The 13,181-nt window shown below is 38.3% G+C and overlaps 1 protein-coding gene across 1 annotated transcript; it reads right to left on the reverse strand.

The window, feature by feature from the left end:
• Positions 1-207: 207 nt before the first annotated feature.
• LOC126370951 (SURP and G-patch domain-containing protein 1-like) lies at positions 208-12,758 on the reverse strand. Its single transcript, XM_050016095.1, has 13 exons — positions 12,468-12,758; positions 10,873-11,148; positions 9,660-10,786; positions 8,528-8,645; positions 7,783-7,956; positions 7,119-7,336; positions 6,107-6,273; positions 5,044-5,150; positions 4,570-4,680; positions 4,224-4,312; positions 3,006-3,090; positions 2,105-2,234; positions 208-797 (listed from the first exon to the last, which is right to left on the reverse strand). Exons 1-13 carry the CDS (start codon positions 12,629-12,631, stop codon positions 771-773), a joined length of 2,793 nt encoding a protein of 930 aa, XP_049872052.1. The 5' UTR covers positions 12,632-12,758; the 3' UTR covers positions 208-770.
• Positions 12,759-13,181: the final 423 nt, after the last annotated feature.

Consider the following 13,181-nt stretch of genomic DNA (forward strand, 5'->3'; position numbering starts at 1 on the left):
CTAGACCTAATAATTAAAAAAAATGTTTATTAATCACTAAGTTAAAAAATACGAGACAAGATTCAATGTAAACATTGGTACCTAATTAAAAAATAGTGTTAATATTAATCGAGTCACGGGCGCTTCGACTTTAAAACGCCCCATTGCATACATTATAAAATATTTAAGTATTACTAAAATAATAAACGTTACAAATAAAACAAACAATTTAAGACAAGTATATTTATTGAAAAGAATTAACAATTAGGTATAAAGTACTTACTTTTACTACGAACAATATGGAAGTTCTTAGGACATAATCTCTTAATTTTGTGTCAAACTTACACAATTAAGTAAATATATCAAACATTTCATATAGAAACCATTTAAAAGCTATCTTATAGAGTAGCAAACGCTTTAGTGTACTTATGAGGTTCCGTGGGTTAAAAATACGGAATTTAATGTAAAAGGCAGTGCATATAATGTATTTTATTAATATACAAATATAGATAAAACTACTTCGAATCACCTACACGGAACTTTGGTATGCTAAACTCAATAATTTTGACAACGAACGATTTTAAAAACACGCGCATATAAACCCTTCTCTCTTTCTCTTATGGTACAATTTGGAATTTGCGTAACAGAGAAAGAAATACTTATTGCCTGTTGCCTTTAGTTAGAATATATTCTTTGAATGCGCGCGTTACAATATGTCGACCTACATTATCTACCTATGTAAGTAAGTATATACGAATATATGTATAACTAAATCTAGAATCTTCTTAATATTAGTAGTAAGGTCTTCGAGGATTGTTCTGGAATGAAGAAATACATTACATGAGAGTATTAAAAATATATCATATCGTAAAGAAAAATGCCATTCACAAAATTATTAAATTGAAACCCTAAAATGATCAGCATTGTGAATTTGTTACCTAGCCCTACGCCCATATAAAATAGTTCATCATATTAGAAAGAAAATAGTCCCTTAGCACATTTTCACTACATCAGCGGGCAGCACGCGACTCTTTCTCGCCGCGCCAGAGATCGTCTGTCTCTTTCTGTGCAGTACTGTGAGAGTGACGGGTGACGTATGTCACGGGTTCGAATCCCGGCTCTAGCTCTAAACCACTGAATTCGACTTTATCAGTTTGAATTCATGTTTGGATCATAGATAATTGATATCATGTGGTTTTCAGGATTTGTGCCCTGTTAATGGCAATAGACAAATGATAGATAAAAAAGTAGCATGGAAAATGCTGCACCGACAAGAGCGTGGCTCTTAAATTGATGATGATGATTGGCAATTGGGTCGTCACCTATCGTCACATACATGAGACTTTTTAGCTGGCGCAGTAAAATAAATCGAAGAAATATGCTTTCTAAATAATACGTGGGCACAAAAAGGCGTTAGTTTTGGCTCTATGACATATGTCAGTTCAGTAGTCGGCATGCCAAGTTAGAGGCCATTATGACGCGTCAAAACTAGCAAACTGGGTCGGCTACTAGTCCACATACCTGTATCAACCAAATATAGCAGTATGGCGGAGTATCTCCACAACCCCTGCTCGAGTTAGTCAAGTGTCTAGTAATAGCACACCCCAGATATTTCATACAAATCTCATTCATACCGTATCCAGACTAACGCGTAAGTGCGAGTAAGACAGACAGTCATCGCGTTCCCCCTTACTCAGCGGCTTACGGCCATTTAAGACTAAAGTAAGACCCAGAGGGGGTGAAGTAAAACTAGCTACGAATTGGTGCGCGATGGAATAACAGTTACCGTTCTATACATAGTATTATTCTTTATTCTATGGTAATAGGGCAAAATACTATGTTTATAAATTTGGACACTTCACCAGTGACGTCTCAGTTCATCTTTATTTTTTAAATGACAAACAATTTTGAAGTTGTGGTGATTGTGAAAAAATGTCTTTATCTAGAAAGGAGATTTTTTTTGCCTATGTTCAGCAGTAGCAAGCCAAGACATACATACATCAATAAACTCTCGCCCGTAATCCCTGATAGGGTGGGCAGAGCCACAAATAATCAAAGACAACTCACAGCCGCTGTTAATACGATGTCCTAAGATGTACACTCCCATAGCTATAGTACAACTTACCAAGGGATTAGGTCTAAACCGGTAAGCCAGCATCATGCGTTTCCTGTACGCATCAAACTCGTCGTCCTCAGGCAAGACGACTTCCGACGTAGACGCACCTAACCCCAAGTTGGCCACGGGCTGATTTGCTCTGAAAGAAAAACAACATGAAATAGGGTAGAACTTCGAACATCGCAAGGCTATGTTATTAATGGTGCTAATTCCTGTAAATATCATCTAATTTTATTTTATCATTATTAGTCATTTTCTTATCCGCCGAAAAGGAAAGGGACGGGTAATCGACAAGCATAAAATGTATGGAACACACGTCAATTTTAAGCACAAATCTAAAACAACCGTCTAAAAATTTTACATTGGCCAATAACCCGATAGAATTAAGTTGACAGCACGCGTCAAACGGTTTGCATACCAGCGAGATACCTTATTGATTCGTCCGGGTTATTCATTCATTTACTCATCCTTCCTAAAATTAAGAGCTGTCAATCATCCGTCCCTTTCCTTTTCAGCGGATAAGAAAATGACACGTATAACTTAAAGTAAAATTAGGAGATGTCTGCAGGAATCGGGACTGTTAACGCAAAAATATCCTAGATGATATGGTAGTAAGGTCTATTTTCCGCATTTAGACACTTGGGCCCATTATACGTGTTACAAGTCTTGGCTATACTAGCCAACATAGCTCCTTCCAGAAGCTCAGAAGCCTCCTGGGGCGTTCGCTGGTAGAGTTATGATCTTTCTCCATAAACTTTCTGACTATCCTACGAGTGTATATAAATGGAAGGCGGTAGGTCAGTATATATTATTAACATGTATAAATAAAATATTATTAATATAAACATGTATAAATATATTATTATAAAATTTATACAATGCTTATGACTGTATGAAAAAGATAGCTTACTTGTTGATAGGTTCCACTATGCCCGTGCCTTCAGCGCCTAGACCCTGGCCCTCACTCCATCCTAGTTTCTGCAGCATCTTGAAGCCTAGAATAACAAGACTTGTACATATTTTCATATGTATAACACCCGCTTGTTATAAATGAATCGTGTCGTATCAGGTGGCCAATCATATTTCCTCTCCGGCTCTCGATAGTCCTCAATATGGTTCTCCTTTCTTCAACTCTTTCCAGCACTTTTTAATTTTTTTTATTTATAACAAACATTATAGAAAATTGAAGGGAAGAGAGGAAGGGGTAGACCTAGGATAACATTTATGAAACAAATAAAAGAGAAGGTGCAGGTCGTGTCGTATCGGGAGGTGAAGGTTTTGGCGGGAAGAAGAGAGGAATGGCGATTACTCCACCGACAAGAGCGCAGCTCTTAAATAGAGAGAGAGAACACCCGTTTACACAGACTATACAGACCCGGCCTAAGTGTAACTGAAAAAAGGAGTAGCAAGTCTCGCATGGAAATTAAAACAGTAATTTTCACAGACAACAAAATAAACCCGTCATAGCTATATGTTGGGAGAAAGCGTGACTTATACCGCAGTAATACGGGTCGAATTCGACTTTTATGAGTTTGAATTCAAAGATCAATTTAAGGGGACAAAAATGTAGTGTTTGACGGCTAGTTTTTCCATTTTAGCGGCCGAATTGGACTGTTTACCTTATCAATATAACGTCAAGTCTATTTATTACGCGGACCAATTTTATCATCTCCGTCAATCCGTTTTTGACGGGGTCCGATTAACTAACCTAAAGATTTGACAGGACCCGTTTTTTTTTTTATAAAAGCGACTGCCTGTCTTGAGCTTTCAACCCGCGAAGGGAAAACCAGCACAATCCAGGTGAGTTCACATACCTCCGAAACAGACCGAAACGAGTTTTTCGGGAAGTCGGTTTCCTCGCTATTCGGTTTCCTCGAACACATGATAATTATATAAAATCTAAACAGGAACTCGAAAATCATTGGTTTAGGCTCATACTGGGATTCAAACCTGCGGTCTCACAGTGAGAGCCAAGCGTTCATTCAACGTTCTTCCAACAATTAAGAAGCGAGAAGAAATAGAATCTGCTTCTCAAGTTTTTCAGTGAGAGGTGCTTTGAAACCAGTTCTGCGTTCTTAATTTCTTATGATCTATCTATCATATTTATAATATTATGAAGTGGACTTACCGACGTTATCCTCTTTCAGTTTAAACTCTTTATAATCACTTAAGTCTGGCTCCTTGCCACTTTTTGCAGCTGAATACTTTTCCATGAACCTGTTGAATGACGAGAAAGTATTTCCTTTAAAATTGTAAAAATTGCTTAACATTATTCTCTAACATTGGTGCTGATTCCTGTGAGATCGTGGTTACCATGGTTACGCCCGCTAATTTGCTATTGACGCATCGGGCAGGATGGATTGGATAGTATAAACCCACTTATTTTGTATATCCCCTCCTTTTTATTGATATACGCAGCAGTATGGAAAAGTGTAGTGGCTTGTTATGTTACATAATTATACGATGCCACTTACTTTCTCAGTTCTTCGGGTGGAAGAAAGTCCCCGATGTGATGCTTCCCCGCCGCTTGTTTGGTCAACTCAGTCGCCCATTTCTCAGTAGCGTTCATTTCTTTAGCGCGCAGTCTGAAAATGTATTGTTATATTATTCCAACAATCCTTGCCAGGGCTTGAAAGCGGTTAAGGTAACACTACCGCTATAAACTTACGGTACTGATTTAGTTTAAAGGTGGAGCCATAACGGTTAAGATTGCTTTTACGGTACCGATACCTCTATTTAAGCGTACCTAATGCGAACAATGCGACGCCAATGCGAAGATGACACACGACCTCGACTATCTTCTAAACATCACTATTCGGAAGAATTTCAGAGACCTTTTTATATGTAATTGTTTTTTTTTTGTTGCGTACTTTTTTGAGCGCGATATTCCCGTAATCTGGTTTTAGTTTGTGAACCTATGTATTTTTATTACCTATATTTTTTGTTACCTGTGTTCCCAGGTGCCTTCGGACACGTCTTCATCGCTGTCATAATCATACTTATGTTTGCCTTGTGCGGCGAGGCGCTCAACCTGTTGCCTCTTCTTCAGCATGTCCTAGAAAAAATAATACTTTTTATGCATATGAAAAATAACAGATTTATTTTTTGTTTCAGAACTGTAGAAGTTGAGTCCCAAAATAGATGGTTGGTGAAAAAAGAAATAAGAAGAACGTAACGAATAAGTTAAAAGAAAAAGTAAATCACGGTTTTGTTTTGTTTTTTATTATTATGATATTTCATAAACAATGTCGACAACAATTTCTTTGGCTTTCATCTTCGGTCGTATATATATTGGTAGATGCACTGTTGCTGCCTAAAAAATGGCACCGTCAAATAGAAGCGTGAAGCCATGTTTCCATTTGGCAACATTTGACGTGCCGCGTTGCCCAACATGTTGAAAGTAAGCACGTAAATTTTGTTTAACAACGTTGTCTGTATACGCATCTATACTATACGTCTGTCGTCGACAACATGTCGCCAGAAACTAGAGATGTTGGATGTCACGTCTCCACTCGACAACAATTGACGCTCAACTAACAATAACCTTTAAACAAACAACAAGCCGCGCAACATGTTGCGCTTCAGCTGGCAACGTCGCGCGCTGATGTGCAACGTTGTCGTACATGTTGAATGTTGCGTGTTGCGCTTTAATTGTTGCCTAGTGGATACGAGGCTTTATAACAGCGATGCGAGTTATTATTCGCGCACCGTGTTTCCATAGTTATATTATCTCAGTTACTTAAGGTTTAAACCGTACGATAGGACTTTTTCGAAGTAATTTAAGTGATATTCATCACACATGTCGCAGGGACATTGTTTTGTTAATTTTTTATATGGAACTGTGCATCTACCAATATTATATTTTCGAAGGTTTTCATTCTTAATATCAGCGTGAAAATTAACAAGCTTCGTCCTAGGGTTAAAATACTCGCATCATTTAACATTTTTGTTCAGTCAGCTTAATATATAATAAATCAGGAAAAAATAACCTACATTCAGAAGGTACCTTACCTGATACAACAGATTGAGTTTGAAATTATCTTCGCACTTCTTCCAATCTTCGGGACTCAGGTTTGTGGTGCCATAATTCGTTAGCGCGTACTGCATTAGAGCTTGGTTGTTGCGGTTGACTGTGGTCAGCTTCACACCATCCTCGTCGAGTTTACCCAATTGTATACCTATTATAAATATTAATCCTGTGTACATGTTCCCAAATATACAGACCAATCATACAATTCATAGCCAAAAAATAATAAGTCATAATAGTTTGTCTCGAATACAAACGCTTTAAAGGTGACGTTGCATTATTTCTAAACACTTTCCAAATATAGAACGCGTTCAGCTGCTTGTCTTCCAGGGGATGTCGTAAAAATCAACAGAGGAATTTTGAATGTGTCCTCTCTATCATAACGGACCATGTTATGGGCGACGGACTGATCACATGTCACCATACTTTTTATCAGATTTCGGACGAAAAAGGTCTGTAATTTGACTTCTGATGACCACCCTATAGAACCACAATAGTACTACACATGTACCCCGCTAGCTACGTAAGGGTGTTATGTTGGAAGTTGTGTATACGCGTCGCGCTGTGTATTATTTAGAAGATATTAATGCATGGGATTAACTGTCTGAGAACTCATATTAGGTAGCAAAATTACTCAATTGTATACCAATATTTTATGTTTATTTTTATTTAAAAAAAAAAAACGTCTAGGGCCCTGTGCCGAGGTTTTTCTTGCAGCTTCTTTTCCCCGGCTATACAGGTTGTGAGAAGCTGCAGTAGTTTTAGGCGGATGAGACGTTCGTTATGTAAAAATTGACGATTCAAAGTGTAACTATGTTACCAACTGAATAAAGATATTTTTGAATTTGAATTTGTAAACTACGTTAGCGCGTTCAAGGCATGCATTGCACGAAATCTGTTGGTTATGGGGGGAACTAGCTGGTAAACTAATTGGGACCGCCACATCTCCCTTTAGCGTTTATGGGCATAAGTTTATGATGTATGCAAAAGACTAACCTGGGACGGGAAATCCTGGCAACGGCGCCATAATTCCTGGAGGTTTGATGTCGGCGGCGGGAGGGTCGTCTCCCCATCGCGATTTCCTCTTCTTCCTCCGTTCCCTCTTAGCTTCTGGTTCCTCGTCACTTTGGGAACTCGTTTGTTCGCGTTTCACCGACAAAGATTGGTTCGCATACTTGTTTTGCCAGAGTGCTTGCGAATTTGAGTCTGTATAGCTGCACATGAACAAAGGCATTTTATGTAAAGGTATTTAGGTATTTGTATATATACATAATATATGTATGTAAGTATTCGTTACGATGCCACTAACACCCAGTATAGTTACGCGGCCACTCAATCGGAACGGACCTTACAGTCATAACGAAATCAGGTATCCACTATTATAACCCTGTCGCGCTAACATGACATTTACTTAATCACTGTCAAAAAGTTAATGTACAAAAGTTTACATTGCTATTTTATAACAGTATATTATTCTCGTGTGTATTGATATAATATTATAACAATTACCGGCGCATTTATTGGCATAAGCCAATAGAAAATTTTCGTTTTGACGTTTAGTAAAAAGTACCTATCTATTTTACACGCGACTGCAAAATACCCTATTTGGGTACAGTATTACAAATATTTCATTACTAAGAGTACTTGGTTTAGTTAGTACCTGTCCTTGCTTTCCTCTTTAACGGCGGGTCTGCTATCATTGCTGTCATCGTCAAGACAGAACTCCGGTTCGTACTTGTCCTCAGGCTTCACTTCAGGCGTCTTCTCCTGTCTGTACTTAATCACTAAGTCCCTGAACGCCTTATACTCACTACTGGTCGGATTAAGGAGGAACCTGCAATGATACATCCCTTTCAATCGTAGATACTAAGAGATAAAATTTACGATTCAGGTTGTACAACCTGTAATGTGTTTTTGGAACGGTGTTGCGAATGTAGTCTTTACCAGGTGGCATTATGCTGCAAAATTATACGTTACGAGAAGATTATAAGTAAGAGATTCTACGAGATTAGCGGTTGTCGATTTCATTCAAGAGTGGTTCTTCGAACGTTGAGAGTCAATATCATTACCGTAAACGCAAAAATATCTTAGAATCTTTTGTCCTTTTGCAAACCAACCAATTAATTAGACATACATAAATTCTAACTGGATAAGCGAAAAAGACAAGAGATTCTAGGTTTTTTTTTTGCGTTAATGGTAGTGATGTTGGCCACCAGCGTTCGAAGATCGACCATCAACCAATTCCAAGCTTTCTCAAACGACAGGAACACAGAACTGTAATTAGAACGCGCAACTTCATGTTATCTCGCACGCAACACCACTCCACAAATAATCTATGTCGAAAAAATAAGTAAATATAAAAGTCACGTATCCTCCCGTTGGGATCAATGGGCAAGTGGCATTACCACATATTTTGGTCTTGTGAGTGAATTGCTTTCAGGACATTTTCCCAGTGGTCCCCATTGTTGGCCACCTCAGCAGCGGCTCGATGCACGGACGACGGCAACGCATCTGGAGAGAGAACTATACACCACGAGTCAGCATTTTGTCTTGCGTCGCTAGCTCGCGCGCCCGCCGTTACATTCACACGTGTTAAGACCCATATACCAACCCCAGCAATGTAACAACGCTCGGCAATAAGCTACTTAAGAACAGAACCTAGTCAAATAGGATTCTTTTTACGAAACGTTTAATCGAAAGTTTTCTTTGAAGTATGTATAAAAATACAGACCCGTGACGTCATCAAAAAGCGGTCAAACGTCGTACTCATTATTACTTAATTCATAAATAAAATTCGAAAACAAGTCGAAAAGTAAAATGAGATTGATTTTTTGTCATCTTCGACTGGAAATAGAAGTATTTCTAGACTAGCATTTTATAACTTATATTTGACCTAGTCAAATACCCTATTTGGTTAATTGCTCTCAGTAATCTGTGTTGTGCTATACAAGATGGGATTAGCATATTCTTTTGATCTTGCTATTCCAAATATAAGTAAATATTAACTTTTATGTTAATAGATTACAACTTTTCGCTTCGAAGTTTATGTCCTGTTTTGAAACATTGTTTATAGTTTGGTTTGTTTTTAGATAGTAAAGGACTACTCAAGGTTGGTATATGTAACAAATTTTTGATTTAACAAGTAACTTTAGTAGCCTATGTAGGTCAAAAAAGTTCAATTTGTCAACTTATCAAACCAAACAGATACAACACTGTGAATCAGGCCAGGCATTGGTATTCCAGGAAGAAGTACAATGATTGAGTAGATATCAAGTTTTTCAATCAAAATTATTGCCAATCATCTTTATTCAACCTCAATCATAGTATTTCACCATACATACATACATTATACATATATCACTGGTTTCTTCAAGTTCTTTGATTTTAAATAGGTTTTAGAAATTGATTTCTTTTGACATGATTTTTAAGATTAGTCAAAGAACTTGTAGATTGAAGTGTAGACAACTGCCCTTGTACTATTATTTTCAATAAATAATAACACAAGGGCTCTTCGAATAGTCTTTCAAAGGGTTTTACCTTGCGATGGATTCGGTATTCCTCCAGGTTCCATGTCCTTTGGCTTTGGAATATGATTGAGAGTCAGTGGCATTGGTGGTGGAATGTTCTGCAGCTTCATAGGTTCCGGCGGAGGAATCGCTTCCAGAGGCTTCTTATCAGACATATTGGACATTGGCATCGAGTTTGGAGGTAAAAAGGGCATATTCGGAGGGCCATTAGGCCCGAAATTAGGACCGTTGGGACCAAACGGCGGCCTAGGACCCATGAATGGCGGCATGTTGCCGTTAGAATTTCGAGGCATCATCGAATTGGGCGGGCCATTGGGACCCATGAACGGGGGATTGGGGAATGGAGGTCCACAAAACGGAGGCATAGGGCCATTTGGACCTGGGCCACGCATGTTAGGGCCGCACATATTGGGAGGCATGGGGCCAGGTGGTCCGCACGGACCCCCTGGACCATTAGGGCCCATGAAGTTAGGTGGCATTGGAAAGTTGGGTGGTCCACCCATGAAAGGCGGCATAGGTCCACCTGGTGGCATAGGGGGCATATTAGGCCCTCCTGGTCCCATCATTGGACCAGGTCCCATTGGACCCATATTGGGTCCGCTAGGTCCCATATTAGGACCTCCTGGTCCCATATTAGGTCCTCCTGGCCCCATATTAGGTCCTCCTGGTCCCATATTAGGTCCACCAGGGCCCATATTTGGTCCCCCTGGTCCCATATTTGATCCAGGTGGTCCCATGTTGGGGCCAGGTGGCCCCATGTTAGAAACTGGACCCATAGGTCCTGGACCCATATTAGGACCCATTCCCATGTTGGGCCCCATGTGAGGGCCAGGCATTGGTCCTGGTCCCCATGGAGCCATACCCATTTTTAGTGGACCCATGTGACCTGATTCTCTATTACAGGAATCGTGTTCGGGACTGCTGTCATCATCATCATCATCTTGATAGTTTTGCCAAGGATTTCTATTTCCATTTTCAGGAGAAGCATCTCCCGGTGGTCTAATGGGAATTTGCATGAGGGGAGGAATAGATTTTTCTGCAGGTTTCTTTCTATCCTCAACAACTGGTGTAATTGGACTATGTTGACGGTTTCTGCCTCTATCTCTATCTCTGTCACTCCATCTGCGATGTCTGTCTCTGTAATCAAAGAGTAATAAAAATTGTTACACAATAAAAATAAATGAGCATTTAAAAAACTAACAAAAGATTGATGTTATTATTACCTAGACCTAGACCTTTCCCCTGAATTCCGTTCTTCTTGGTCATTGTTAGAATGATCTCTATCTCCGCATTTCTCATCGCTTTCATTATTTTCTACCACTGCCTTCTGCTTAGCTTCTTTCGCTTTCCGTTCCTCTTCTTCCCTCTTCTGCAACTCTAATTCCTCTTTCACCTTCTTCTCTTGCTTCTGTTTCTCAAGCAAAGCTTTGAATTGGCTCATGAAGCTGCCATCATTTGAGAATATGTTAGTTGATGCTTTCTCATCTTTGTTGCAAATACTGTAAATAAAATAGATGTCATTCATTATTAAAATCAAAAAAAAAACCTTGAAAGAACTCCAGGATTTTGTTACATAACATCTGTATGAAAGTACAAAGAAAGCAAAACATGGTTCATCAGAAACTTGGAAATACATAAAATATTGAAGGCAAACACAGTTAAACAGAAAATAGAATCCATTGCCGACTGGTAAAAATCAGACTGAATAGTAACCATCCAAACACCGTGGCTGATACACCCAAAAACCCTGCCCACCAAATACAACTGAAAAAGGCCATAATAATGGACCTGTACAAAGAGACTATATGAAGATATGCCCTACCAACACCTCACCTACTTATAGTTGACATAGGCATATAAACCCTTAGTATGATTATACATATAATCTCAAACAATCTAAGGACAATTTATTTGGCTAAGTTGTTATTATCAGTTGGGAACAGGTGCTGCATGCTGAGATACAGGTTTCACCTAGTTCGGCTGCAGTGGCTTATACCTTACCTGTTATAAATATGTTATTAGCCTATGAAACATTGTATTGCACTGTACTATACTTTATATGAACAAATAATTAAAAAAAAAATCTGATATACCTATTTTATCACACCTTAATGACTTCAATTTATTATTTTATTATTATTATTTGGGATTAGCACAGGATATTTCTACCTTGTTTATTGTCCTTTGACATAGACATACAGATAGATGACCAAGCCATTATCCTGCCAAGTATTGGAAGAAGGCAGAATACCTAAGTAGTTAAATGTCAAAAGTCAAAAAATAATAAAATAAAGGTAGGTACGTACTGCATTGGTTAGTCAGGCTGTAGGTAAGTAAGGACATTTTATTCCTATTAGTTAGCTCATATAATTGTAAAACCGAATGTGTTTTTAAAATTCAATCCCCATTGTTTAACTATTGTGTCAGAAAACCTCGGCCGCAAGCGAATATACTATAGTTTTTGTCCATTGCATGTGGTGCGTAGATAATAATGTGATGGTTAGAGTTAACCTGCATTACATGCAAGCAAAAACAATCCGACATACTTAGTTATCAATAAATAACAAGTGGGTAGCTGCATACCATCCAAGCTCAATAGAGGCATTACATGCGACGTCATTACGTTTCCTAATCATTACTAAAAGATGCAAATCAAAGATGAATATGTAATTTAAATGACAAAGTAACTTGTATGACGGGAAAGCCATCAATGCGTTTTGTACGGAAGACTTCGGGTAGGTTTTGATAGAACTGAACAATGTATGTTTATAGTACAATTTATGGTGCTTTTCGAATATAATTATAAAATACCACATACTTGGATAGTTTGGCTTGTGCAGCAAGTGCCGCTGCTTGTTTTTGAGCTTCCAGTTTCGCCTGGATTTCCATCTTCTTCTTCTCGATAATCTGCTCTTGTTTCGTCATTTGAGCCCATCTTGTACTTAAAGCCGATTTACTCTTCGTATCTTTGAAGTGTATCATGACTGAGATGACTGCATTCGTGAAAATGCTTGAAACATATATCAATAATTCCTTTTCATTACCAAAATCTCGCCAATTTTCGCCCTGACTGACAAACGTCTAGGCATCACACCGCATTGAATACATTCATTCATTTGTTCTCTTTCCTCCCCTCATTTCCAATAATCATTCGTTCATGGTAACTTCCTGTTGAAGGTCTATGGTTTTTATTGTATTGGAACATAGCCTTTTAAGCTATAAAAAAAACATACACTTTTAAAAATATATTTATTTTTATTAATTACAGAGAATGTAATCACTACACATAATAAGTACTTACTTTAGATTTTCGCCTGTGAATTTCGGTTATCTATCAACAAAATCCTGATCGATCAATGATAAGCTACGTCTACTATTTCCCGGATTTATTTTTTGATGTATCTATGATACCTTGTATGATACATACTTGTTGATACTTGGTCTTTCTTTGGATACAAACGCCTATTTGTACACAAAGACCTTGTACATGCTTACACTCTCTCTCACAGATCCGGGAAAGTGATGAAAAACC

This window comes from Pectinophora gossypiella, chromosome 11, assembly GCF_024362695.1.
Source record: "Pectinophora gossypiella chromosome 11, ilPecGoss1.1, whole genome shotgun sequence".
NCBI classification, from domain to species: Eukaryota; Metazoa; Arthropoda; class Insecta; order Lepidoptera; family Gelechiidae; genus Pectinophora; species Pectinophora gossypiella.